The following is a 26,439-nucleotide window of genomic DNA, read 5'->3' on the forward strand; positions in this document are numbered from 1 at the left end:
TCTCGGTGGTAGGTTTGGTATTAATTGTGAAGTTAACCATTTGGAATAATTTTCATAATTCATGTCGGCGTGATAGTCGCCCGTTTTGGCTCCGGATTTAAACATTAATAAACCATTTGGTATAAAACCGGCTTCAGACCCTGCATGTACCATAACTACCCGTTGACCTTTGGATATCGGTTTTTTTTAAATCTTTTTTTGAACCGTCCGTCCATGCCTTGGAACTTGTGTGCGAAGCGTGGACATATGATTCGTCAGTATAAATTATGGGCCTTCCTTCATGTCTGTACTTTTGTATTGCTTCTAAATATTTTATTCGCTGTAATCTTATACTGGCATTCTCAATAAGAACTTTTCTATTATTTTCTGTTGCTTTCCATTTAAAGCCTAGATCCTTTAAGATGCGTCGATGACTCCGTTCAGATCCTTGATAATTTATATCCGATCGCAGTTTTGTCAGAAGTTTCGTAACTGTTGGGATTTCATGATTTGTTAAATGAAAATTATGAATGCATCTTTTGATAACTCCTTGATCGAAATTGTCTATACCAGTTACAGGTTTCGATCTAGCATGCTTTTTTCCAGGCGTCCGGAATACTGTGACAAATTCTGACTGTTAACTGTCTAAATGTTGACCTTGCACAGCAGCCTGGGCAAGGCGCGCCTTGTGAACCGGCGCGTTGTCGTGAAGCAGCAACACCTGCGGTTAATTTTCCACGTCTTTTTTCTTTAATTGCCTCCTTTAAATTACGCAGGGTGGTTGCGTATGATGCAGCAGCAATACTTTGACCTTTTTTTGTGTACTCGATTAGCAAGATTCCCTTAGAATCCCAAAACACCGTGGCCATGAGCTTTCCTGCGGACGGAGTGACTTTGAACTTCTTCGGCGGGTCTGATCCTTTTTTGTGCCACTGCGTAGACTCTTGCTTGCTCTCAGGGTCATAGTGATGAACCCACGTTTCATCACCAGTAACAATCCGATCGAAAATACCTTGCGGATTTTCACCACAGAGGTCCAAAACTCCTTACAACAGTCAACTCGCACTTGTTTCTGTAGCGCGGTGAGCATTCGCGGCACCCATCTTGCACTGACTGTTGACAAATTCCGGTGCTCATGAAGGATTGTGTGAATGGTACCCACGGATAGCTTAGTCATTTCTGCTAATGTTTTCACTCTTACACGGGCATCTTCAAGTACAAGTTTTTCGACTAATTTGACGTTTTCTTCAGTAGCGACACAAATTGGCCCTACAGCGCGGGGGTCGTCTCCAATGCTCTCTCTACCCCGTTTGAATTCACTTGACCACTTCTGAATTGTAAATAATGAAGGCGCAGAATCTTGGTAAACAGCCAGCATTTCTTCATGAATAATTTTTTGAGTTTTTCCTTGTTTTGTGAGGAATTTTATCACTGCGCGATGCTTGATTTGTTTCATCATTGTCGAATTAGTCATCATAGTTGTCTTTTCGCAATGATATCTTGAATACTAATGGTGGCAATTAAATGAAATTTTGTATTTATACCCTCAAAGAGTGTCATTAACTACTGAGATAATTAAATTAAACTTATCATTACTATATCACCTCGATACCATTAAACGTCCCTCGTAATAAATGAATTGACGAATAAAAATTAAATATAAATAAATTATGTGGTTCATTCTTCGTGGAACTGAACGGCACAATCTGATGACTGTGTTGCCTACTACACCAAGATCAGGCTCATAACTTAAGTATTGAATATCCTGTTTTTCAGAACAAATTTCAAAGTTGTGAGCGTAACCAGACAATGAACACATAACATATAGCTTGAAACCCCACTTATGGGGCTTGTTGGGGAGGTATTGTTTCATGAAATGCGCTACTTTCGTAGAGCACATCTGTCCATCTAAGGACAGTCTCTGCTCAAATGGTGCCAAACTCAAAAATAATTTATTCAAATGTGCCTCTACAGGAGTTATTTTATGCAGACGGTCGTGGTTTGGGTGACCAACGGGCTTGTGTAATGAGTTGTCATTGAAGTGAATGATGGATCGTTGTTTTTCAAATCTATTTAGCGTCATCATTTCCATTATATGTTTGAAGCCATACTTACCCCAATATGATCTTACATTTGGGAAGTGATATACTGACATAAATATAATAATACCAAGAAACTCGACGAATTTCCGTGACAGATGGAGGGCAGTTGGAGATGCATTTTTGCGTGATATACAAATTGGTCTCATTCACGATTTTTACTAATATATCGTCGTTTAAAAATAGCGTAAAATACTAAAATGGTGTTTCTAGTTGGCCAAATTCTGGGGAAAGGTCTGTATTACCTGTAAAACTTATGCGGTCTTCGCTAGATTCCAAATTGCCTTTTTTCCATATAAGTTGCCTACTTCGTTGCCTCCAGGCCGCTGCACCAATGATACCTGATAGTGGGTGACTAAGTGAAGGCCCTGGAACTGAACACTCATCCGGTAGATGGTCTTCTTCAATAGGTAAATCAGGATTTGCATTGTACTGATCTTCTTCTGCATCTTCTAAATCCTGTATCAGATCTTGTACATTCGAGTAGTAATCTATGTCATTTTCGTCTCCTATAGACTCTTCATCTTCAGAAATGTCTCCATTTTCGAGAACTGATAAAATATTTTCAATATCTTGCTCTGCCAACCGCTTAGACATCCTAAAAAGTGAAAAGGCCCAAATCCAAGAAAATAATAAGCATGCACATAATATGCAACAAACGCATAATGTAGACATTTTGCAACATACAGTTTTATAATTATTTTTATAAAGATCTAATAAAATTTATAACTAAAATATGAAAAACCAATAACTTACCTAATAAAAGTTGAGAATATATATATTTTTTTATTAGAAATAGCACTCGTATGAATACAAAATTACGGAGACGCTTCTCTATAACTATAAACTTAGTCGACTGCCAAATAGAAATATCAAAAAAAAAACAGATTTGCCGCCGAAACTTGCATTACTTCTATATTTATTATCTATCGTCGTCAAAGTGCGTTTGGAAACACATACCACACGACTTCAATAAAATAACGTGAAAAGTGGTATGTATACATTTGGCAACAATTAAGTTTAACCCGGCGAGTGTGTGGTGAGAAAATGTAACTAGAACTATGTGGCAGGGTATGGCATACCCACTAACAAAAATGTATATAAACCTTGAATGTGACATAGTATTATAATATTTATTTGTTTTTGTAATAAGATAATCATAATATAACGCATTATAAATAAAAAAAATGCAAATTGTAAACAATTTGAATTTTTTTCTTATATGGAAATAAATCAGTCTATATTGCAAACAAAAAAAATCAGTCTCACAAAAACTAAAAATTACCAAATGAAAACAAGTCTTATGAAAAAAAAAACCTTAATTATACGATAAAATATAAAATACAAAACATCATAAACTAAAAAAAAAATATCAAAATATATTAGGAACATCTTAGGAACTGGAGTTAAAATCAGCACAATTTTTGCAAAAAAACGTTGCATGCTCCATACATATAGCCTTTTGACAGCTTGCACACGAGTATTTTGTCTTCCGATCCTTTTTGTTTGGGCAATCTCCACATCTAATATAACGACCAGGAGCATTTTGAGTCGGAGTTGGAAGTGGTTCGTTGATCTGGGAAGAAATTCTCTGACGTATATAAATCGGAATATTTTTTTGATCTTTTCGCATCTTCAGGTGTTCGTAAACTAAAGCCAAGCCTAAGTTACGAATGAAATCAGTTCGTTTGGTGTCTTTGCCCTGATTTTCACGAAATATGATGGTCGCGTTAGTAGCAGCTATATTTAACATCCCGTAATAAATAGTCATAGGCCAACGCTTGCTGTTACGAGACACATTGTAACTACCACACAGTTCATCCACAACATCTACTCCTGCTTTAGTGGAATTATAAAATGTTATCATCTCTGGCTTTTTCTGATTTCCTGTAGCGCTATCAATCTTGGCGTCATGATGCAGGCTTGATATTACTATGACCACCTTATGTTTTTTAGGGGCATAGGAGACCATAGAAACATCCTTTTGATGGCCGAACATGGAACTTCCTGGCGCCTTACCGGTCTTCAAAAAAGCAGCCGGAATACACCTTTTATTTTTTCTAACAGTTCCAGTCGACGTAAGTTTGTGCTCATTTAGCAAATGCACCACTAATTCGTAACTGGTAAACCAGTTATCAAAAGTAATATTTCGATTCGTGCATGATATGGGCTGGACTAGTCTGTCTACAACATCATAAGCCTTGTTGCTTACAGAATACGGACCAGTAGGTTGTTTTCCTGCGTATACCTCTAAATTAACAGTGTAGAAAGATTTTGCATCAACAAGAGCTTGGACTTTGATGCCGTACTTAGCAGGTTTACTGGGGATGTAAACGCGAAATCCACATCGCCCTCTGAATGCGAAAAGCATTTCGTCTATTGTCATATATTCATTAGGCGTGTAAGCTTTTTGGCAACAGTCAACAAACTTTTCAAAAATTGTTCTAATAGGAGTCATGTTATCAAGCTTTTTACGTTCTTCTCTAGTTGATTTATTATCAAAACGACATGGTTGTTCTAAATATGTCCACACCTGTCCCATCCGTCCTCCACAAATCTTTAAGACTCTGACGGCTAGATTTATTGAGCCCAGCAATATAAAGCAACCCGATGAAAGCATCAAATTCTGTAGATGTTGTATCCCTCATAATGTATAACTTTGCGGGATCATTGGACTTTTCTCGTCTTTTCAGTATCTTCTTCGTTGGTGTGTTGCAATAGGTTAGTTTTTATCTCTTCAGGCATAAAAATTTTCCAACATTTTAGCTCAGTATTCGCTTCCCTTGCTACTCCTTTCACGCCTGGCTGTTCAACAAATATGTTTTCAGATCTCGTACGTACATTTGTTCGTAGAGGACATTTATACCATTTTTCGCTGACTTATAATGCGGCGCATCGACTTCAAGTGTTGGACGGCGACTTGTTCTTAAAACAGATAGCGGTATTTCCTCGTCTGAATCATCGGAAATAGAAATATTTGCAGTCGTCTCAGCTGCGTCGTGATCGGAAACATCTTGTTCGGTATCAGATTGAAGATTATGTGCAGAGCAGTGGTCAGATTCCTCTCCAGAGCTCGCTTCATCGGAAGTATTTTCTAGTACATCTTCTAAAATGGACCGAAGTCGGTTTTCTACAACATCCATATTCTATTAAAAACTGTAATTAAATAAAGAAAATAAGTAAAAATAGTATTGACAAAATTTTATTTTCGTCACGTAATACATACACCTGCTATGTGGCAGGGTGTCACATACCCGAACGCAGTTTGCAAGTGTGTAACTCGAGCGCAGACTACCACGACACTGCGATAACGCTACTAACCCCTCCCGCAACCCTGTAACTCCAGCTACTCAAAAGAACAAAGCGTTCGATGGTCACGCACAAAAAATATACGCAAATGATTAACATGCTGGGTATGACATAGCCCGCCACACTCTCGCCGGGTTAAGTTAATTGTATAGTGAGGTGAATTATCTTCACTTTCACTGCTGGAACTGCAAATAATTCGCCGTTTTCGCTGTTCGCGACCCTGGTTGACTTTTAAATAATTATCATTTTCTTTATCACATGAATCAGCTAGGTTATCATCGTCGTTGTCACTATTTTCTTTCGTAGTTTTAGCCTTGTTTTTCTTGTTTCTATTGTTTTTCCTTCCTTTCAGCCACATCCTTTCTTTTGTTTTGTTTAATATTTTCTTTTGAATTCAAAATATCTGCGGACTGTTAGGTTTCTTAGGTCAAGGGATTTTTTGGTATAGGTGATGCTTCTATTAAAATTTACTGGTTCTATATCGCTGCCTAAAATCTCTGCAATTGTAGAATCACACCAATGACAAAATTACTAATACCTTTTAAAATTTCGGAATCTATCAAGATATTAGGAGATTCTCTGTCGATTTGAATCTGCATCAGATTTGGAGTTGTCTTATTTTGTTCATATTCTGAAATATTTTCCTTTTGATTGTCCAGCTCTATTCCATAAACTACAGAAACAGAAGTCTGAGGTAGAGAGGTCTCTGTTCTTTGTTCAACAGGTTAACGGGATACAATACTTTCCGAGACATTTCAAACCGCTGGTTGGTGATCTAACGAATAAGACGTTTGAGCCTGGGTTGTTGACGTTCGATCAACTTGATGAGGTGCAGGTATATATGGGGATAAAGATGAACCTTTAAATCCCAATGGAACGGCTTCAATCGTTAACCAGTCCGATTTATCATTCCTCCGCATCAATCGCTTTACAGATAGTAAATCCCTGGCACTAGTGATATTTTCTTTGATATCTTCTTCTGTTAACTCAATTTCTACATTCTTAATGACACCGTATGATACCCCTACTTCATATCTATTATGCATTCCCCATCCTCTTTCTATTAAAGCATTACATGACAAATGTTTTTTTGCACTGAGTTCTTCAAGTACAATCCAAACTATACGGGTTTATACATTTTATTCGCCATATATTTAATATATTTTCTTTCTTGAGTAGTTCCGCTAATTGAATTTGTTTAGGCATTATGTCTTTCGAATACACACAAATTTCTATTAAATCTTCTTCAATACTTTCTTTGCTGTTCTACATATTCCTTCTTATCATCCTTTTTCCTTTTTTGATAACTGTTGTCCATTTATTATTAGAATCAAATTCTCTCATACGCTTTTTTGGTCTGCTAGCATTTTCTAAACTATAAATCTTCTAATTCGTCCTCCATATATATATCATTTTCCTGTAATTGTATTTGTTCTCTTGACGTGTTTACGTTATTAGACTCGGTATAAATAATTAATGTAACGCACCTTACGGCCGGCCGCCGTAATCTTAGAAAAGACCGAGCGCGTCTTTCTTAGAATTGCAATCGCAATTAGTAAACAACAAAAAACACGACTGCACTACTGAGATGTATCTTGCAAACATGAAGTAAAACTTTCTTTTCAGGAGTCGGTTTTACAGTTTCCATGAAATGTTTCAACCACAAAGTAAAAATCTCTTTGTTAATGAATCCTCCACTGTCAAGATTAATTTCAAATATTGTTCCAGGAGGAGCTCCATCCCGTAGTTCGTCTTTTGCTTTTGCTAAATTATTAGCGGCGTCACAAAAAACCCAGCAGCACTAGCGCAACATACAGCAGTGGTAGTTATACCCCTTACACTACTAGTAATGGAACCCACTTAACGCTTCCCTTTCAGAGCTAATATTTTTCGAGGCTTCTTCTGGACAGTTGACAAACCTGTCTCGTCCATTTTGAAAATTCGCTGAGGGTCATGTCATCAATTCGCTGAGGTCATCTTTGATAAATTGGAAGACATAATGGTCAAGTCATTCTTGACCATTATGTCTTCCAATTTATCAAAGAAGTATTTTACCGTCTCCTTATTCAAACCAGTTGCCCTGCTCATAGATGTAGCTCTTGGTTGACGGAGACTTATATCTGGATGGCGCTTCATGAATGCATAGTACCATTTTTTCCCTGCAGCTTCTTTGGTTTTATTAAAACGATTTTAAATTTATTTTTCTCGGCAAATTGGAAGGGAAGCTCTCTGACATCTTTGGGAGTAATGCCAAACAAATCGACAATGTGATCCCTTAGTTCGTTCTTTTTTGTCAGGGAGTCGACAATTCGGTAGCCTATTTTGCTGAATAGTTCCGACACATTGTATACCCTGTTTATTCAAGTAATGTACCAAAGGCAGGGATGTGTAAAAATTATCGAAAAATACAATATGATTGTTCATCCTTGGTATAGCTCTCGCCAAACGTATAACGACGTTATTTGTTATTCCGAGATCAGGCTCATCGGCTGGTTTGTCTTTGTTTTCTTCTTGTCCAGAATAGACCTCAAATCTGTAAGCATATCCCATGAGATAACAGAGAACATAAAGCTTGTAACCCCACTTGTGAGCTTATTTGGTAAATATTGCTTTAGAAAATGTGCAATTTTCGTTGAACACATCTGTTCATCTATAGAAAGTCGTTGATCTATTGCAACTGATGAAAATGTCGTATTTAGCTGTTCTATCACAGGCCGCATCTTATGGAGGCGATCGTGATCGGAATGGTCCCGCGGAAGATGTTCATTGTTATCGTTGAAATGCAAGTAGCTCCTAATCATCTCAAACTGATTTACAGGCATTACGCTCTTTACAGGATCGTACCTAAATTTGGAATGCCAGTATGAGCGTACACTAGGGAAATGCTCCACTGACATAAATAAAAGAATTCCTATGAATTTTTTAGCTCCCCAACACTAATACTGAAAGATATTGAAGGGTTTTTTTGTACTGCGTATAAATTGGTTTCATCAACAATTTTTTGAAGAAACTGGTGTGAAGTAGTGCTAAAAACATTTATATGATGTATCGAGTTCAGTTATAGCAGAGTCTGTTGTGCTTGGTTGGTGAATTAATTTTGATTCGCCATACATCAAACTGTCTTTTTTCCAAATGAGTTTCCTTATATCAAATTCTACATAACTCGCATGACCTTCTTGCATGGGTAATGAAAAACTAACTTCACTCGATGGGCTAGGCAGATCTTGAACTAGTGGTGGATCACTATAGGTAGGATCTTCATGATCCTCTGCCTCCTCGTCCTCCAATTCTCGAATCATTTCTCTTGCATTCTCAAAAAAGGTTTCTTCATCTTCACTGTCATCTTCCAAGCCATCCTCAGAAATATTTCCATCTTCTAAAGCCGCCAGAAGTTGTTCAATGTCTTTATCTGCCACTCTACGGGACATTCTGTAAAATTAATTATAAATTCGAATCAATAAATTACGTATCTATAACAAATAAGTCAAAAAAGAAAAAAATATATTATACGTATAGTAAAACTATTTCTTATCGATTTTGCATATTGATGTATTTCTACATCACAATTATTCCGCAGATATTTAAAAAACTGTTATTGTATTCTAAAAAAGAAAAAACGTAATGTGTTCTTCTCACCTTTATCCTCTCGTAAATCACTTTTTGCACGAAATAATTCTATTTAATATTCACTAAAATGAAATTAAAATTTTACCGCCAAAGTGCGTATTTGAAAGTGTCGCGCCAAGTTGTAAATTTAGACAAGCAAAAAAGTGAACAGTCATATCATGAAAGTTTGCGTTCAAAAACTAAGATAGATATTTTTAGCACCTATTAAAAGTAAAACATACTGTGTTCGAATTACCGTTTAGAAATTATGTACGGAAGAAAACACTGATGTAATTATACATCATCATGCATTTAAGGGATAACTCGGCGAGCGTCTCAATAGCCGGATCCACACCGGACGATCCAAAATTGATGGTGATCCCGTGATCCGCGATCCAAGGATCGTGATGCGTGGAGCGTGGATCATTCTAGGTCGATCCAGCAGCAATCTTTTGCGATCCTGACTGGCTGCTCCAACGCGCTCCTGCCGATCCATACTGATCACAGTTGAATTTTGTCTGGCTATGGAGTTACACGTGCAACGACGGCGACGAATAGCCATAGCAGCAGCAAGCTACATTTTGCTTGTATATTTACGGCAAAAATTACGAAAACGAAAAAGACGGTATTGGATTAAAACGATTTTTAAAAATCGGTTAGAATATGGGACTCGACTTTACAAAGAGTTAATTGATGATGGAGCTGAAGCTAATTTTGCACGAATGGCTGCAAATCAATTTGACTTATTGTGTTCACTATTAGACAACAAAATTAGAAAGAATGATACCAACTATCGTGATGCCATAACTATTAAGGAAAGACTACTAATAACATTGAGATTTTTAGCAAGTGGAGATTCTTACGTCAGTCTACAGTATCTTTTCAGAGTGTCCAAACAGTCGATATCAAAAATTGTTCCTAAGGTTTGTGAAGCAATTATCGACGTTTTGAAGGATTATGTAAAAGTAAGTGAAATTATATATTTAAAAGATTATACTCTTTATTTCAAACTTAGCTTATGCTTAAGAATATATAAAAGTTACATATGTTAATTAAATTGGTGGTGATTGTGGTGACGGAGAAGGCTGCCAAGTTGTCGAAGTAGTAGAAGATGTTGATGGAAGTGGAGTCGTTGTTGATTCTGAAGGTCGTTCTGTATATGATGAAGTTGAAGAGTAATATCCATAATTTTCTGGTCTGTATCTGCCTGTGTCAGCTTCAAAAATAATTTGAGATATGGCATGTTTTACATAAGTTAACGTTATATGATCATATTTTCTTAGTTCGGTAGCTATGTATTGACCAAAAGCGGTGTATGAATCTGTCTCTGGTTGATGGGGACTTGGTAGCGCCATATGGCGTCGATAAGATCTGCGTGTTCACAGGTCGCCTGAAGCCTGGCCTGCGGATTGTGCTGCGCTAGGCGCAGCTTGCCTGCCAGGGCGCGCAACTCGTTAGGGTTGAACGATCCTATGAAGTTGCAGACTAGTTGCAAGTCACCCGCGATGCTCGCGCCGGATGGCGCTACGGGTGACGAACTAATCGGTGCTTTAGCAGCCTGTTGGGCTGATTTAGCAGCTGTTGGAATAGGTTGCGAAGTAGGTGGTGGCTTAAGGCCCATCTGCAGGGGTTTGTCCCAAGCAGAGCCCTGAGGGGGCGGGGCGGCGACCGGTACGGGGGTCGGCTTTGCTGCGACAGAGGTCGCTGCCTTGGGTCGGTTGTTCGCTCTTTTATGAGCGACGGTTGTTTTGCGTCGAGGCGCTTTGTCACAACCGCGGTAGTTGGCGGGGTGGCCCTTTGTTTTACAAAGGACGCACGAAGGTGGGTCGGACTCGCTGCGCTCCTTGCGGGGGCAGTCGCTGGTGCCGTGGTCACCTAGGCACTTTACGCACCTAGGGCGGGCGAAACAGTTACGAGCGGAGTGCCCGTACATTTGGCAACGGTGACATTGCCCCGGGGCACCCCGGTTTCGGGGGACTTCAATCCTGATGCCGGACAGGTGGGCAACGGATTTGAGGTTAAAAATTTTCTTCCCTTCCGGGGAGAGGTCGAGTACCACCAGTACCAGGTCGTACGGTCTTTTGGACTGTGCGTGGTACATCCTGTGTACCTCTCGCACTGGCAGGCCCTCTTCTTTGAGGCTGTCTGAAATGAACTCATTGCTGAGTTCACAGGGCAATCCCTTGATTACCACCCTAAGTTGCTTCTCGTCTTCGAGAGCATAGGTGTGGTAACCTATATTTTTTGTCCGCAGGAAGGCGGTCAGGCGCCTGTGTTCCGCGGATGTCGGGACGGTGACTTTAATACCCTGTGCGGTGGGCCGCGCGTGGGTGTAGTGTATACGCTTTTGCGTTATTAAAAGGGAAATGTGTTCCCATGCACTTTTGTCCTGGATAAAGACTGGGGGCGGAGCCTTTTCGCGAGGTTCCGCGGGCTGAGCTGGAGCCGTAATAGACTCAGCTGATGTCGCCGCCCCTTCGCAGGGGGACGGGGCGACGATCGGGCGAGTCGACGCTGCCGATTGGCGGGCCGTCGATTTCGGCTCCTCCCTCTCCGGGCGGGCTGCCTTAGTAGGCGGTGCCCTCTTCGAGGGAGGCGTGGCCTTAAGCGCTGTCGCCTTACGCTTCGTGGATTTGGATGCGACGGGTTCGAATCCGTCGTCATCCGTATCCATCGTGGATGAATCATCATCCACGGGAAGGGTGGGCTCCGGAATAGGAGATTCCGGGCGAGCGGGGGTGACCGGTGAGGCCGGTGGGTCAATATGGACTACCTGAGTGGTAGCCCTGGCTGCCGTAAAACCGGCTAGGATCTCGGGGTGATTAGCTTGGAGGTAATTGACTAGGCCCTCCAGAAACTCCATCGGGTTGGTGGCCATACTGGCCCCAACCGATTTGTGAACTAGCCTCCCTGCCTGGAGGGCAGGGAGTGTGTGCCTTAGGCTTCGTTCACACGGCATTGTCCTGCACGTTTTTTTCGTATTCGTTTTTTTAGCGTACAATCATCCGGGTCTTCACACGGTAAATTATCATTCGTGTAAAAGACGAATAGCCGCAGTCTTCACACAGTTGTCACAGCGAGTAGACGTCACTGATGGATCCACGCGTGGTTGTACTTTTATATTGGTATCGTAGGCGCCAACGGTCTCGCCGCCGACAAAACAGAAGGTTTTGGGTACATCCTATTAATCAAGAATCTGTGCGAACGATCACATTTGAAAAATTATTCGAAAATCTTAGAAACGACGAAAAAATGTTTTTTAACACGTTCTCTGCCGAGAAAAAAAACGCAGTTTCTTGTTCAGGCCGTGTCGGTCAGTGGTGGTTGACATATAGACTTTCAGTTCAAGCCGCGTCAGTCAGTGCTGACCGCATTTTACGACGGTTTTCGTTACGTTCTTACAGGCCGGCAGGCAGTGCTGTCAAACTAAATATCATGTTAATTGACCCGCATGGCCCTCTAGCTTTTACATATCAAGTTGGTTTTTGAAAAATTTAGGAACTTAGAAAAAAAAACAACAATTACCATACAAAGAAATTTAATGAAAATAACACAAAAAACAAAACGTTTATTTTTCTAAAAATTAAACTTAATAAAAACTAAAACTTTTTTTAACATTTTGGTAGATAACAACGATATCAAATAGCTATATAAAAAGGAACAGTAATGAAAAATACCAAAAAAATTATATATGAACGTTGGCAAAACACTCAACACATAGAAATGGTTTCTCTGGGCAAGCATTACAAAAAGTAGGTACTTTTTTGGTCTTGTTTCTGGCTATTACACGTCCAAATGTAGACACATGTTTCTTGTAACATTCTACACAAGACCGACGCACCTTCAAAGAAGGTCCTGCCTTTTTCTCAAGAACGTGCTTTCTTCTTGTCGTTCGGCCCGAAGGTGCTCTGGGTATTGAAGGTTTTGACATAAAACTCTTTAGTATTTCTTTTCTAAAATCTACTATAGGTATGGACTTATTTGTGACGCTTTTATATAATATTAAAGCGTTTACCATTGCGACATTCAAAATGAGATCAAATGCCAGTTTCTTATACCATTTTACGGACTTCCTTAATGGTGTTTGATATGCTGCCATTTGAACTGCCAAATCCACTGCTCCTTTTGCCTTGTTATAATCCACAACAATAGCCGGTTTCATCGTAGTTTTATTATTTTTAGTAACGGAAACAAAACGAGTTGAAAGTTTCGTGGAAAGTACCAACACATCTCGTTTATCTTTCCATCGTAGAATAGTTATCCCATCCTCACTTTCTTTCGCTATAAATTGACCTTTTTTCAGCTTCGTAGAAACAACAACCTTAGGAAAATGCTTTCTATTTTTTCGTAATGTTCGGATTAGGTGTGTTTCATTTTCCAGGAGCTCTCTGGCTAAGGGTACACTTGTGTACCAGTTATCTGTGTATAACAAATATCCTTTATTAAGTAAGTCCTGGCAAAGGTTTATTATAACTCTTTGAGGCGTGACATTCACTTCTTCGCTTTGTTTACCAGCATATATATTTATTTTAAATGTATAACCAGGTAGGCTACACAGTTTGAAAAGTTTTATCCCGTACTTATGACGTTTTTGCTTATTATACTGGCGAAATAGCAGGCGTCCTCGAAACGGAACCATACTTTCATCGACACATATGTCTTGACCGGGAATAAAATTTCTTTTGAAATTGTCATTCAATATATCAAGTAAGTGTTGAACGCGGTGAAGTCGGTTCGATTTGTTATTATCGTCATCTTGGGAAAAGTGGATCATTTTTAAAAGCAGCTCAAACCTATTTCTAGACATTACAGATCGAGGAAAATTTTGGCCAAAGATTTCATCCGTAGACCAATAATCAGCAAGTTTAGGAAGCTTTACCAAACCCATGTACAAAATCAAGCTAAAAAATTTTTTTATCTCAGAAAGATTAGTTTCAGACCATAAGCGAATTCTTGCATTTTTCGAAACTTCAGCAGTGTTATTAATTAATTCGCTGTAATAGTAACGTATGTTAATTAAATGTAATAGCACAACACGGCGTCTTTACTCAAGATACGGACGGCAACTGCAAGCGCAAACGAACACGGAGGAGTGCGAACGGCTACCCGACACCGCGACCCGCGCGGCCCCCTTTAACGGAAACCCGTTTTTTTCTCTCTATAGGCCGCGTCGGTCAATGTTGCCTGACGTTAATTATTTTCATAAATAATAACTCAAATTGATTTTTGTTACAACCAAGTAACATTTGAGTAAAAGATAAAAGCATATAAGCAAAAAAACAATTTAGTAAATTTTAAACAGATTTATGATTTTTAATAGGCCTAAAGGGAAACTTCACTGACGGTCAGCACTGACCGCGTTGGCAGTGAACGTGTTAATTACTTTCGAATGTCTGTTGAAAGTTTTGAAAAGTTATTAACTCGACTGGAAAATTCAAGCCTACCAAAATCAAATACGAATATGCGGAAATGCATTAGTACTAAAATGAAATTAGCCATCTGTTTAAGGTAAGTACACAAATAAAAATACACAGGTTGTGATTATTTAATTTTTTTTTAATGATAATTATAATTAAAAAAATATAAAAATTTGACCAATTTTACTATGATATATTCGTGTTTCGTATTAAAAGACATTGTAATCAATATCCGTGTAGTTAGAATAGCAGGATTCGACAGAAGACGGACTTTGAAGAGAAGCTGCTGTAGTTAATTCTACAGAGGCTGGACTTTAAAGAAGTTCGTTGTAGTCATGTTTGTACTAATAGAATTTGTAGCTTCTTGTATATTACTATTTTGGTATTGTTGTGTAAAATATCCTCTGTGAACTGATGACAGATTGAAAGACGACGATTCACGAATTTGGCGACTGTTTTTAATTTTTTTCATTAACTGTAACACACCCATTTGGAATTCAAGGACTTCATCATCGTCATACTTATCTAAGGATGGTAATATCCCATTAAAAAATGAAAGATGCCGATTCATTGTTTTAGGTTCGTTATTCGAATAAGAATCCATAAATTTCATCATCTTCGCATCTACAGGACTAATCATATTCTTTAGAGATCTTTTAGGTACACGATTAGGTATTGGGCTCTTTGCCGCCATTGTGTCATGTGTCTCTATAGAGTTTGTTTCCAATGTTTCATTTCCACCCTCAGAATTTTTTTTCTGGTTTTCGGATTCTGTGTTATTATTGGATTCCGTGTTGTTATTTTCGGTAGTAGCATTATTTACTGTCTTTTTAGGTTCTATTACTTTCTGCAGAAAAGATAACTGTTTACTATATACATAAGGCTTTGCTGTTTTGGCGCCACTTCCTGAGCTTTTCTGATCTTTTATCTTTTTATACGATCGATTATAATTATCTCTTATATGAGTCCACCGTTGAATAATCATTTTAGCTGTAAAAGACAAACAAAAACGGTAATCAAAAAAGTAATACGGTACAGACAATAGCACGTCCCTCTTTACACCTCCATTATAAACTGATCTTGTCAAACCAGTCTGTGTAATGATTTTTTTGTATCATGGTTGAGTATTGCTGTTGGCCCTACTGGCCTTTACAGCGTCACCGAACGTTGGGGCGAGTGTTACGACTCTGCCTTAGAGTGAACCCTTTTGGGCTCGAGAGTGACGTTCGTCCTGAGGGTGTCTCCTATGAGATCGCACCTCGGCTCAGAACGTAGTCGGTGGGGTGTGAATTTAAGCACTGATAGAATTTACTGACGTCACGGCCGCCTCCGTGACGTCGCCAATCTGGGTCCTCGTTTCCGCCGGCGGAAACGCTGTGGGTGTGAATTGTGTAGTGTGGTGGTTGTTGTTTTCCCTACTACTAATGGTGCGTTTGCGATAGTGAAGCTATAGTCTTCGTCGTTCAGGACGTGCATAGGTCGCCTGAGTCTGTTAGGTAAATTACCTCTGAGGGAGGTGTATTGACAAGCTTGTGCTATCAACGGATTGCTATGTTGCTTGGCTCTCTCAAAATACGCCGTGGAAAGTATTTTGAGGTGTTTCGCGATCGAATCGATGTCGAAGTCTTTGTGAAGGTCTACGTTACAAATGTACCACGGCGAATCCGTGGCGATGCGGAGAAATCGATTTTGTATTGTCTGCAATTTTTTGATTTGCGACGCTTTGATATGGGCAAAGACAGGGCTCGCATAGGTCATGATAGGACGTATGCAGGCTTTGTATAGTGTCGTCTTATTTCTAAGAGACATTTTCTCCGCCCGCACAGTATCATATACAGTCTTCCTAGTACGAACGCTGCTTTATTTCGGACTCTGGTGATGTGTGAGTTGAAGTTTAGTTTCCTGTCTAGCGTGACTCCTAGGTATTTGGCTTCCGATTTCCACGGTATCGGTTGGTTGAATAATTTAATGTCTCCCGGTTTGCCCTGATTCCATTTGATGTAGATGGGATTCCTAGTGAAGTGTACTGCTACGCTTTTATCGGGGTTTACCTCGATTCTCCATTTCCTAAACCAGTTGCCTAGTGCGTTGGCTGCGGATTGGAGTCGTGTGGTGATGACTTTTGTTGAGGTCGAGGTGGTGTATAGTGCGGTATCGTCCGCGAAGAGGGCTAAGTTGACCTTTTTAGTGACGTTCGGTATGTCGTTGGTGAAGAGGCAGTACAGAATCGGGGATAGCGCGGAGCCCTGAGGGACTCCAGCCCTGATGGGGCGAGATGAGGACAGGGTGCCTTCTACTCGGTAGCGGAAGGTGCGATTCGTCAAGTAGTCTCGTATGATGTGCACGAGACTGTCTGGCAACCCTAGTGATTGCAGTTTATATAATAAACCGTTGTGCCAGACTTTGTCGAATGCTTTCGCTACGTCGAAGAATAGAGCTCCTGTGGAGGTGGATTTGCTGAAGGCGAACCCTTTTAATATGTCTTCCGTTAAGCGGTGGACCTGATTTACGCACGAGTGTCCGGCTCTAAAACCGAATTGCTCGTTTATTGTGATTTGTCTGGCCTGTATGATGGCCTTTATTCTAGCTAATATGATTCTCTCGTATATTTTGCCGAGAGTGCTCAGTAAGCTGATGGGACGATAGCTCGTGGGTTGATTCCTGGGTTTCCCTGGTTTTGGGATTCCTATGACTATTGTTTCTTTCCATTGGTCGGGAAAGGAGCAACCTGCCAGAAGGGCATTGAATATTAGCACTAGAAGTGCTATGATTTGTTGCGGTAAGCGCTTGACCGCTTTGTTTGTTATCCGGTCCGCACCGGGAGATTTTTTAATTTGCAGTGTTTTGACGATCGATTCGATTTCATCGGCTGACGTCGGAGTCAGTGGTTCGTCCGTTGGTGGTATAGAGCTTAAACGATTTACTGCCCCGTCCACCTTTAGGAGATGATCGGGGTCTACCGGATGGTTGCTCGGGGAGCATTGTATTTCTAGTGCATCGGCCAAGCACTCGGCCTTATCCAAGTCGTCTGTTGCGGGTGGGAGATTAGGTCGTAACAATGGAGGCATTGTCGTGGGCAATGAGCCTTTGAGAGATCTCGGCATCGACCAAAACGCAGTGTGTGATGGCGTGATTTCCCCAAGGTAATCGCCGTCCCTATAGTTTCGGAATTCCTCGAATCGGGCTTTGACGTCCCTCTGAAGGGCCCAGAGTTTCCTCCGGTTTTCTTGGGATGGGAAAGCGTCGTGCGCTCGCGTGACTGCGTTTTTCCGCGTGATAAGTTCTTTGAGGTCTTCAGGGAGTTCGTAACGCTCGTTAGGGCGTATTTGAATTTCCCTGGAGCACTCATCTATCGTGTCGCGTACATGAGTCGTGAGGTTAGTCGCGGCCGCTTTCGCAACATCGACGGAGTCAATATTGTCTGGGATGTTTTTAAGGAATGGTGAGTCTATGGACTGGATCTGCTGTTGGAATTTATTCCAGTCAACAATCGTTTTTGTTGGGCGATGAAGTGGCTCGTCAGGCCCTAATTCTATGACGACTGGGCGGTGGTCAGAGTCTAACTCAGGTAGTGCCTCGATTGAACGCAACTGTAAGGTCACGCCTTTCAAGATCACCACGTCGAGGACGTCTGGCCTATCTTTATGGTTTTCTGAACGCGGAAATCTAGTGGGTGTCGTTGGTGCAATGACTGCGAAGTTACATGATATGGGGTGGGCTAGTTGTTCTAGTTTCCTACCCCTTGTATTGGTACGTCTCGAGTGCCATTCGGGATTTTTACTGTTTAGGTCGCCGGCCAGGATGACCGCGCTACCTGTTGCAAGGAGTGACCTAATGTCACTTTCTAGTAGGTCTTTGGTAGGACTCAAATAGACTGATGCTACTATGACGGGCTGATGGCCTGTCATGCTTATTTGACATATTGACGCTTCGATGTTGGTGAGCGGCGGGCTGTCGAGCGGCACGCAGTGCAGTGACTTTTTGTAATAGAATTTGACTTTAGGAATGTCTCCTGCACTAGCATGACGTCGACAGGGTGGTTCCGTAGGAATTCTTGAACTAGGTCGATCTGTTGGATAAGCCCGTTTGCGTTAAACGTGGCTAGCACTAGTGCGCGTGGTTTTATTCTTTCCCTAACGGCGGCCATTTGGGTACCTTAGGGCGTTTACCTGTAAGAACAGGTGTGAGTACCTAACGAATAGGTCCGCGATATTCACTGGATTGGCTGCGTATTCATCCAAGAAACATTGGATGCCGTCCAGGTCTAGACTGTCGCATAGAGCGAAGAATTCGCGGATATTGTCCGCGTCTTTTGTCACCGAGGTCCGTGGCCTTGTTGGCTGTCTATTGTTGCTCGGTGCGGGGTGTGGTGGAGGTGCCGCTGCGGTTTTACGTACCATGGGCAGTGGTTTTTCCCAGGCGCCTTTGTTGGTGGCCTGAGGGGCTCGCGTTGTTGCCTGAGGGGCTGATGTCGCTGCCTGAGGGGCTGTCGTCGGTGCCTGAGAGGCTGTCGTCGGTGCCTGGGAGGCTCGCGTCGGTGCCTGATGGGCTCGCGTTGTTGCCTGAGGGGCTCGCGTTGATGCCTGAGGGGCTCGCGTCGGTCTTGGGGCGCGCCTATTTGGCCGCTGCCTTGCCTTTGGGTCACGTTTGATCGGGGCCCTAGGACATCCGCGGTAATTCGCGGGGTGGCCCTGGGTCTCGCACAACACGCAACTAGGCGGGATTTCCGGATCGGGCTGCTTCCGTTCGCAGTCCTCCGTTAAGTGCCCGCCTAGGCATTTGACGCACCTAGGGTGGCCATAGCAATGGCGGGCTGAGTGTCCGTAGGACTGGCAACGGTGGCATTGGCCAGGTATTCCTCGGCTGCGAGGAGCTTCCAACTTGAAGTCGGAGAGGTCGCATATGGTTTTTGTCGTAAATATTTTCTTTCCCTCGGGGGAAAGAGGCAATATGGCCAAGACGAGATCGAATCGTTCTTTGGTCCTTGTGTTGTACATACGGTGTACGTTGATTATTGGGAGATTCGATTTCTCCAGACTGGCCTTGATCAAAGCCTCAAGTATTTCCTTTGGCAGGCCCCTAATAACGACGCGCAGGTGACGTTCGTCTTCCAGCGCGTATGTAAAAAATGGAGTTTTTTCACTCCGTAGTAATTTTTGTGTAATGATGCCGCGTGTCAGTTTATATTGGATCTGTATAGAGGGACGTGCTTGACGTGTGTTGACTGTACATATACTTTTTTTTTTTCAGGTATTTAGCATCGGGGTGCTCCATGAAAGATTTACACTATTCATACAAAGTTGGAGTATCGACTATAAGTGGTATCATCTGGGATGTTTGCTGGACTCTATGGCATGTCCTTCAGGGAGAATATCTTCAAATGCCTTCTACAGAAAGTGAATGGATAATAATAGCGGAAGGTTTTGAAAGAAAGACTAATTTCCCTCATTGTTTAGGTGCAATTGACGGAAAACACATAAAAATCTTAAAGCCTCCTTATAGTGGATCCATGTACTTCAATTATAAAGATTATTTTTCAATTGTGCTACTTGCGGTGGTTGATTCGGAAGGTCTTAAAAATCACATTAAAACATAATTTAACGGTTTTAGCAGTCTTGCATTATTATTATAATATTCAACAATCAATATATTACTTAAAATTCAGAAAAAAAAACTTTAATTTTCTAACAATTTGTTAATCCACAGTTTTATGTTTTAAACTATGAATAATGACTAAAAAGTCTTAAAAAATAATGTGGTCTAGGATCACATTTAGAAATAATGCAGTCTTACAAAATATTATCATTCTTTAGCCATAGTCAAAATTTATTTAAAAAATAGCTTCATCATCACTATCATTATCTACGAACATCTCGCTAAAATCTTTTTTTAAATCGAATGTTGATATGTTGTAAGATTGAGCTGATTTTGTAATTTTTTGCAATTCGGATAACGTATAGTTAACTTTTACATTTGAAAGGATTGTGACTTTGGACGTACTTGGTTGGTTAGAGTCGGTATCTAAATAAGCCGGATTTTGATAATCTGTTTTTTTATCATCTGTTTTGACGATTAGGGAGTCATTATCAGTATCACTGGTCTGGGAATCAGAGGAATAAATAATTTTTCTTTTTTTTGTCGAACATGGCTGCCTGTGATTTCTCAGCAAACTGTGGTTTTTTAAAGAAAAGCAATCACAAAATCCTTTTACAGAAGACTTTTCACTTTGACAAAAGCAGCTCAATTTCCTATAACCAATTACATACGGTTTTTGCTTTATAAGTAAATCAGTCATTCCAAAGGAACTTGTTATTTGATGTATTTGCAGTGTTTGCGGTACGGCTACTAAGTCACATTCTACTTCATTAATATCTTCCTCTTTTATTAGGTACATCTTTACTGTAGTTTCGTCTTTTATAGCGTCATATGCCGTTTTTGCGTCTTTTACATCTATATGGTAAGCTACCTTCTTGTCCAAAGTTCTTTTGATGACACCTCCTATGCCATCAGCAGCACCTTTGCCGTGAGCGGCTTCGAAAAAGTTCCAGGTAGCAAAATAAAATCCTAAGGATTCCAGGACACTTGAAAATAAGAAAAAGTTCTTTTTTTGCCTGTACTGACTTGTGGGTCCATCCGAGTAAAAGTGAACTATGTTCACTGGAGGTGATTTTTTTCTTATAATCCGCAGTATGGGCAAAAGATGAGCCCAAATCGCTTCTGGGGTATGCTTAGTTGAGTCTGAAAATGTGCAAAAAGACTCCAAAGAATTTTGCCCATACACAACACTGGTATGTAGACTAATTTGTATTTGGCTTGCACCAAAATGAAGAGCTTGGATTTCTTTATGCAGCTTACAAGTGTAGTTCTCCGAGAAATCGCAATGGATCAGAACTTCATTCATGCTTAAATTTTCTTTTAAGCTTTTGTACCACTTATATTGGTGACGTGTATTATACCAGTGGACTTTAAATTCTACTAGTGTTTTTTAAACTGTACGATTAAATCCTGTATCGTCCCTGATTTATTACCATTCGTTTTGCTGTTTTGTTTTTGTTCTCCTTTTGGTATTCAATAGTTTGAACTGTCCATTCCAGCCAAGACACTTGATCAGCTAAATTGCACTCCGATAAATTATAAAGATTAGTATTTTCGTTTAAACAGTATTTGCATTCTGAGTACATACATTCCTTCTTTTGAGTGTCACAGACAATACTTTTTATGAATTCATCTAAATCTCTGGACTTCACTCTCAAAAGATTTTTAAGTGCTATACAGGGTGACTGGTGAATTACTATCGATACTTGAGGACGTGATATTTGACGATCATATATGACAAAATAAAAATTAATATAACATAAATATTAATAAACTTCTAAGTAAAGTTAACCAAAAGTTATGTAATTAATTACGCATCGTGTGAACACCCTAGCTGCGTTATCGACACAAAACAGTTATGTAGGTAGGTACATTTAGTTATCGCGCGGTAGTTTACCTACATCCAAACGCCGCGCGCCGCCGCGTGTTAATACTTTAATCCTGGCTTAGGACAGGCAAAAATACCAAGATATTTCATTCGTTTAAGCAACCAATTTATTGACTAGGTAAATGGTGTGAACTTGACACAAAAAATAATATGAACTGTTTACCTATCTTGGTATTTTCCGGCGTATTTAAAAATGGAATCATACTTATTTACAACAATTGTCAATCATTAAACTACCTATTTACCTACATAACTACACTAACCTTAACAAATGTTCAAAGTGAGCTCCTTCTTGTGTGATACACAGTTCGGCACGTTTACGCATATTGTCTTTCACACGATTTATTACGAATGGGTCACTTTTAATAGTTTCGACAGCACTAGTGATTTTTAATTTCAACTCCTCTCTATTGACATACTCTGTAGCATACAGGGTATGCTGCTCCACCTCGTCCTTGGGCATGTGTTGGAACACGGAACTGTCCGAAGTCTCGTAATCTTTGATTAGCGTTTAAGATGACGCTGGCCGTAGGTACTCGACGATTGGGGAACATCTCCCGGTACAAATTGATTGCGCCCGGCAAGCTATCATTTGCACGCGCATACGCATGAACCATGTCCAAGTATTCTGCATTTGTGTATTGATAAGCCATACTTAATTACTAATAAGTAATAACGGGTCACACGCACACACGACAGATTAGGTATACGCGTAAGATCGATCGCTAGGCGCGCGCCCGACTAATTAGCCACTGGGCGGGGGTTGGGGGTAGCGACACACGCGTGCGGCGGCGTGGTGTTGTATCAGCACGCCGCCGCACGCACCGCCGGCAAGGCTGGGAACGTGTCCACACTATATTTATTTATACGGAATTTTGGTCAAAAATTAAGTAGGGTCAATGTGGGTAAGACCGGCATACTTTTCTAAAATTTGATTTTGACTGTATATATTGAAGAAGATATTCATTGCCGGTCGATTTTTGTGATCGGATATGATAGAAAATTTACTTGACAAAATATAACATATTAAACATGGAAAAAAGTGCCCTAATCTTTGGAAATACGGTCGTATTTAAATTACTGGGCCAGTAGACGGTCTTTCCGTGCAGTGTGAGGCAAGTCCGTCCAGTAGTGAATAATCGTGATACTTACCATAAATCTTAAGCCTAATCGAAGGCGCCATTTAAATATACACTATTAAACCTTGTGAATAAAACTGAAATTACAAAGATATGACGCTTTATATTTTTTTAAGGCAAGACCGGCATATTTTTTGTGTCAGAGGTTCTAAACATTCCTTTTATTATTTTAAAATAATTAAACATCAATTACAAAATCAAATATCTTTATTGTTCACTAGAAATTTAATGTAAAAAAGAGATCACTATACTCAGTCTCTAATTAGCTTTCATAATTAACTTACTCTTTGGGTTTCACAATATTAATTTTACCTTTACCTAATCAAAATTAACATTGACACTGCCATGGTATAAAATTTCAAAAAAAAAATGTATACTCAATCATAAAAAATATTTCACAAATGAGCAAAAATCACAATGTTTATGCATTTGTGGTGCATACATATCTATAAAACAATAGTTACATAATTTTCTTTTACCAAAATAATCGAAAAGTGTCACTCGTAAAAACAAAGCTCGGATTGTTTACTGGGTTTGAACCACTTTACTGTGTAAACCTTTTTTTTATAATTTTATAATAACATACTTCTTCTTTAAAATAACAATTAACTTTACCTTAACAAATATATATAAAATAATTAAAAAAAAAAAAACAAAAGGAGATTGGGCAAATTACTATGGCGCTCGGTTGCGTTACTTTTAACACAGTATAGCAGCGAGAATTGGAAGTAAATAAGGAGGATTTATCTACTTTAAAACAAGGTCAATTACAGCTTAATATTTTGTGGGGTTTTTGAAAAAAACAAAATTGAAAAAAAGTATGAAGGTTATGTTATATGTCAAAACAATGACGTTTTATTTTAAAATAGGCTATTTGACAATGCGAAAAATAAAGTGTTAATTACTGCCATTAGTATATATTATGAGTTTAAAAATGGTTTTTTAATCACAAAAGTTAAAAATAATACTTCATTTATTCATAAATCCGGAAATAAAAATGAATATTTTTAAGCGTTTGTCACGTGACAGAAAACGCTCCTGATCGGTCGGGCTTAGGATGACGTCAGTTGCTCGTAAATCTCGTTTGCTTGCATGTGTTTACTTGTGTTATATATTAGTTTTCGAAACTGTTTTTGTAAGATTTACTTATATTAACCATTATATTACAAATTCTGTAAATTACTTTTATCATGGACAACGATTTCGTAAAAGCAGACAAGAAAGTGACGTCACTTTCTTGTGTTGCAGCGCCATATATCAAAATAGCGTTTTGGCGCGCTATTTTAATATTGATTTTTTAATTTGATATTTTTCAGCAAATATGTATCAGAATTAAAAGAAAATACTTTTATTAGGTTCCTCAAGCCCCGCTCAATCATATAAAATTGATTTCAAAAATTGTCAAATAGCCTATTGTTTTATTATTTATTATTATTTTACATGCAACACTAAATCAGCTAATAAATAAATCCCCATTCCTTTAAATTAAAAAAACAACACTTCAAACCATGTGACCTGGGAAGTGGAAACCAACAACATAATTTAAAGATGTTTATAAGAACAGTTTAAATGCTCGCTTTAAATAGTGTACTACAAATAAAATGTGAATAAAGTAAGGAAAAGAAAAAAGCTTAACACATATAATGCCTCGTCAGCCACATATGGTTGACATTTTCCTAACCAACTAAGCCTTGTCAGTCATATGTGGCTGACAGAACAGACCGGTTTTCAAAGTAAAATTTAGGCGTCGTCGTCCACGTTTTTCGTATAAAACTGTATGTCGTATGGCTGACGAGGCCTGATAATTTATAACTTAACTGATGGCATAACAACTTTTACTAACATTTTGAAAAATATTAAGCTTTGAAGTGGGAATGTCAAGAAGGAATTAGTGATGAGAAAGAAAAGAGGTTTTTACATAATAAAGCGAACATATAAAATATTTTAATTGTTTTTAATGGTATTCAAATGAACATACAACATCAAAATATATAATATATATTCAAATTATACATATCTGTGGTCTAAATTGAAACAGTTGATACAATAATGCGGCTGATTTGGGCAATCTTCACAGTATGTCACTACCCTTTTGGTTTTGTTTCTCGCATGCGTTCTTCCAAATTGGGCACAATTTTCTTTGTAACATCTGAAACAATATTTACGACAGGCAGAAGCCAGCCCTTTCTTCTTTTTTAATTCGTGCTTCAATCGTCTAGGCCTAACGGGGGCACCAATTTCTGAGATTCCTGAGCTCACCAAGTACTCAACCAATGCTGTTCTAAACTGAACAACTGTAATCTTTTTTTTAGTTGTTAATTTATACAGTATATACGAATTTACAATAGATGTATTCAATAATAGCTCCATCGCTAATCTTTTGGGCCATTTAATTGTCTTGCGAAGAGGGGTCGTGTACGATGACATTTGATCCGATAGATCAACCGCTGATTTTGCACGATTATAATCAACCACAATTTTTGGCTTTATTTTTTCTTTTCCTTTCTTACTGATCCTTCTAAAGCTCACGGAGTGCTTGGTAGACAGAAGCAGCACATCTCGTTTGTCCTTCCATTTCATGACTGTAATTCCTTCACCATTTTCTTGAGCTGAGAATTCGCCTGCTTTGAGCTTGGCTTGAACGACCGTTTGAGGTAGACCTCGCCTGTTTTTTCTGAGTGTACCTATGAGATGTGTGTGCCCTGCTAGCAATTTCCGTGCTAGATCCAAGCTGGTGTACCAGTTGTCTGTACAAACTGTATGTCCTTTGTTCAGATAATCGTGACACAAAGAAAGGACGACATTAGTTGGGGTAGTGTTCACATTATCATAGTTTTTTCCGGCATAAACTTGCACTTTTACAGTGTATCCTAGGTCTGAGCACAGTTTAAAAAATTTTATTCCATATTTGTGTCGCTTATTTTTGTTGTACTGCCTAAATATAACACGCCCACGAAATGGAATTAGGCTTTCGTCGACACAGACTTCTTCATTTGGTGTGTAATGAAATTTAAAATTATCATTCAGCATATCTAACAAATGCCTAACTTTGAACAATCGGTCTTTTTTACTGTCATTCATTTCATTATTAGCAAAATGTAACATTCTCAAAATGACCTCAAAGCGATTTCGGCTTATAATGGACTTAACAAATGGTTGCTCAAAACGTTTATTAGTGCTCCAATACATAGACGGTTGAGGTAGTTTTACTAATCCCATCCAAATCAAAACGCCAAAGAATCGCTTTATTTCATGGCAATCTGTAGGCACCCATTTTCGCATTCTGTATGACTGTGTTCCACTCTTGTTCAAGATTTGTGAAGCAAAACGATTTGTTTCTTCAGCTATATATTCAAATATTTCATTAGGTACTAGTAATGAATAAAAATCTTCTGGCTTAGCTGCAC

General features: G+C 39.4%; 2 protein-coding genes across 2 annotated transcripts; both read right to left on the reverse strand.

Annotated features, from left to right (window-relative positions):
* Positions 1 to 616: 616 nt before the first annotated feature.
* LOC125074535 lies at positions 617 to 1,438 on the reverse strand. Its single transcript, XM_047685861.1, has 2 exons — positions 992 to 1,438; positions 617 to 700 (listed from the first exon to the last, which is right to left on the reverse strand). Exons 1-2 carry the CDS (start codon positions 1,436 to 1,438, stop codon positions 617 to 619), a joined length of 531 nt encoding a protein of 176 aa, XP_047541817.1.
* Positions 1,439 to 3,471: 2,033 nt separating this feature from the next.
* LOC125074536 (piggyBac transposable element-derived protein 4-like) lies at positions 3,472 to 4,620 on the reverse strand. Its single transcript, XM_047685863.1, has one exon. It carries the CDS (start codon positions 4,618 to 4,620, stop codon positions 3,472 to 3,474), a length of 1,149 nt encoding a protein of 382 aa, XP_047541819.1.
* Between the last annotated feature and the right edge of the window lie 21,819 nt (positions 4,621 to 26,439).

This window comes from Vanessa atalanta, chromosome 28, assembly GCF_905147765.1.
Source record: "Vanessa atalanta chromosome 28, ilVanAtal1.2, whole genome shotgun sequence".
NCBI lineage: Eukaryota > Metazoa > Arthropoda > Insecta > Lepidoptera > Nymphalidae > Vanessa > Vanessa atalanta.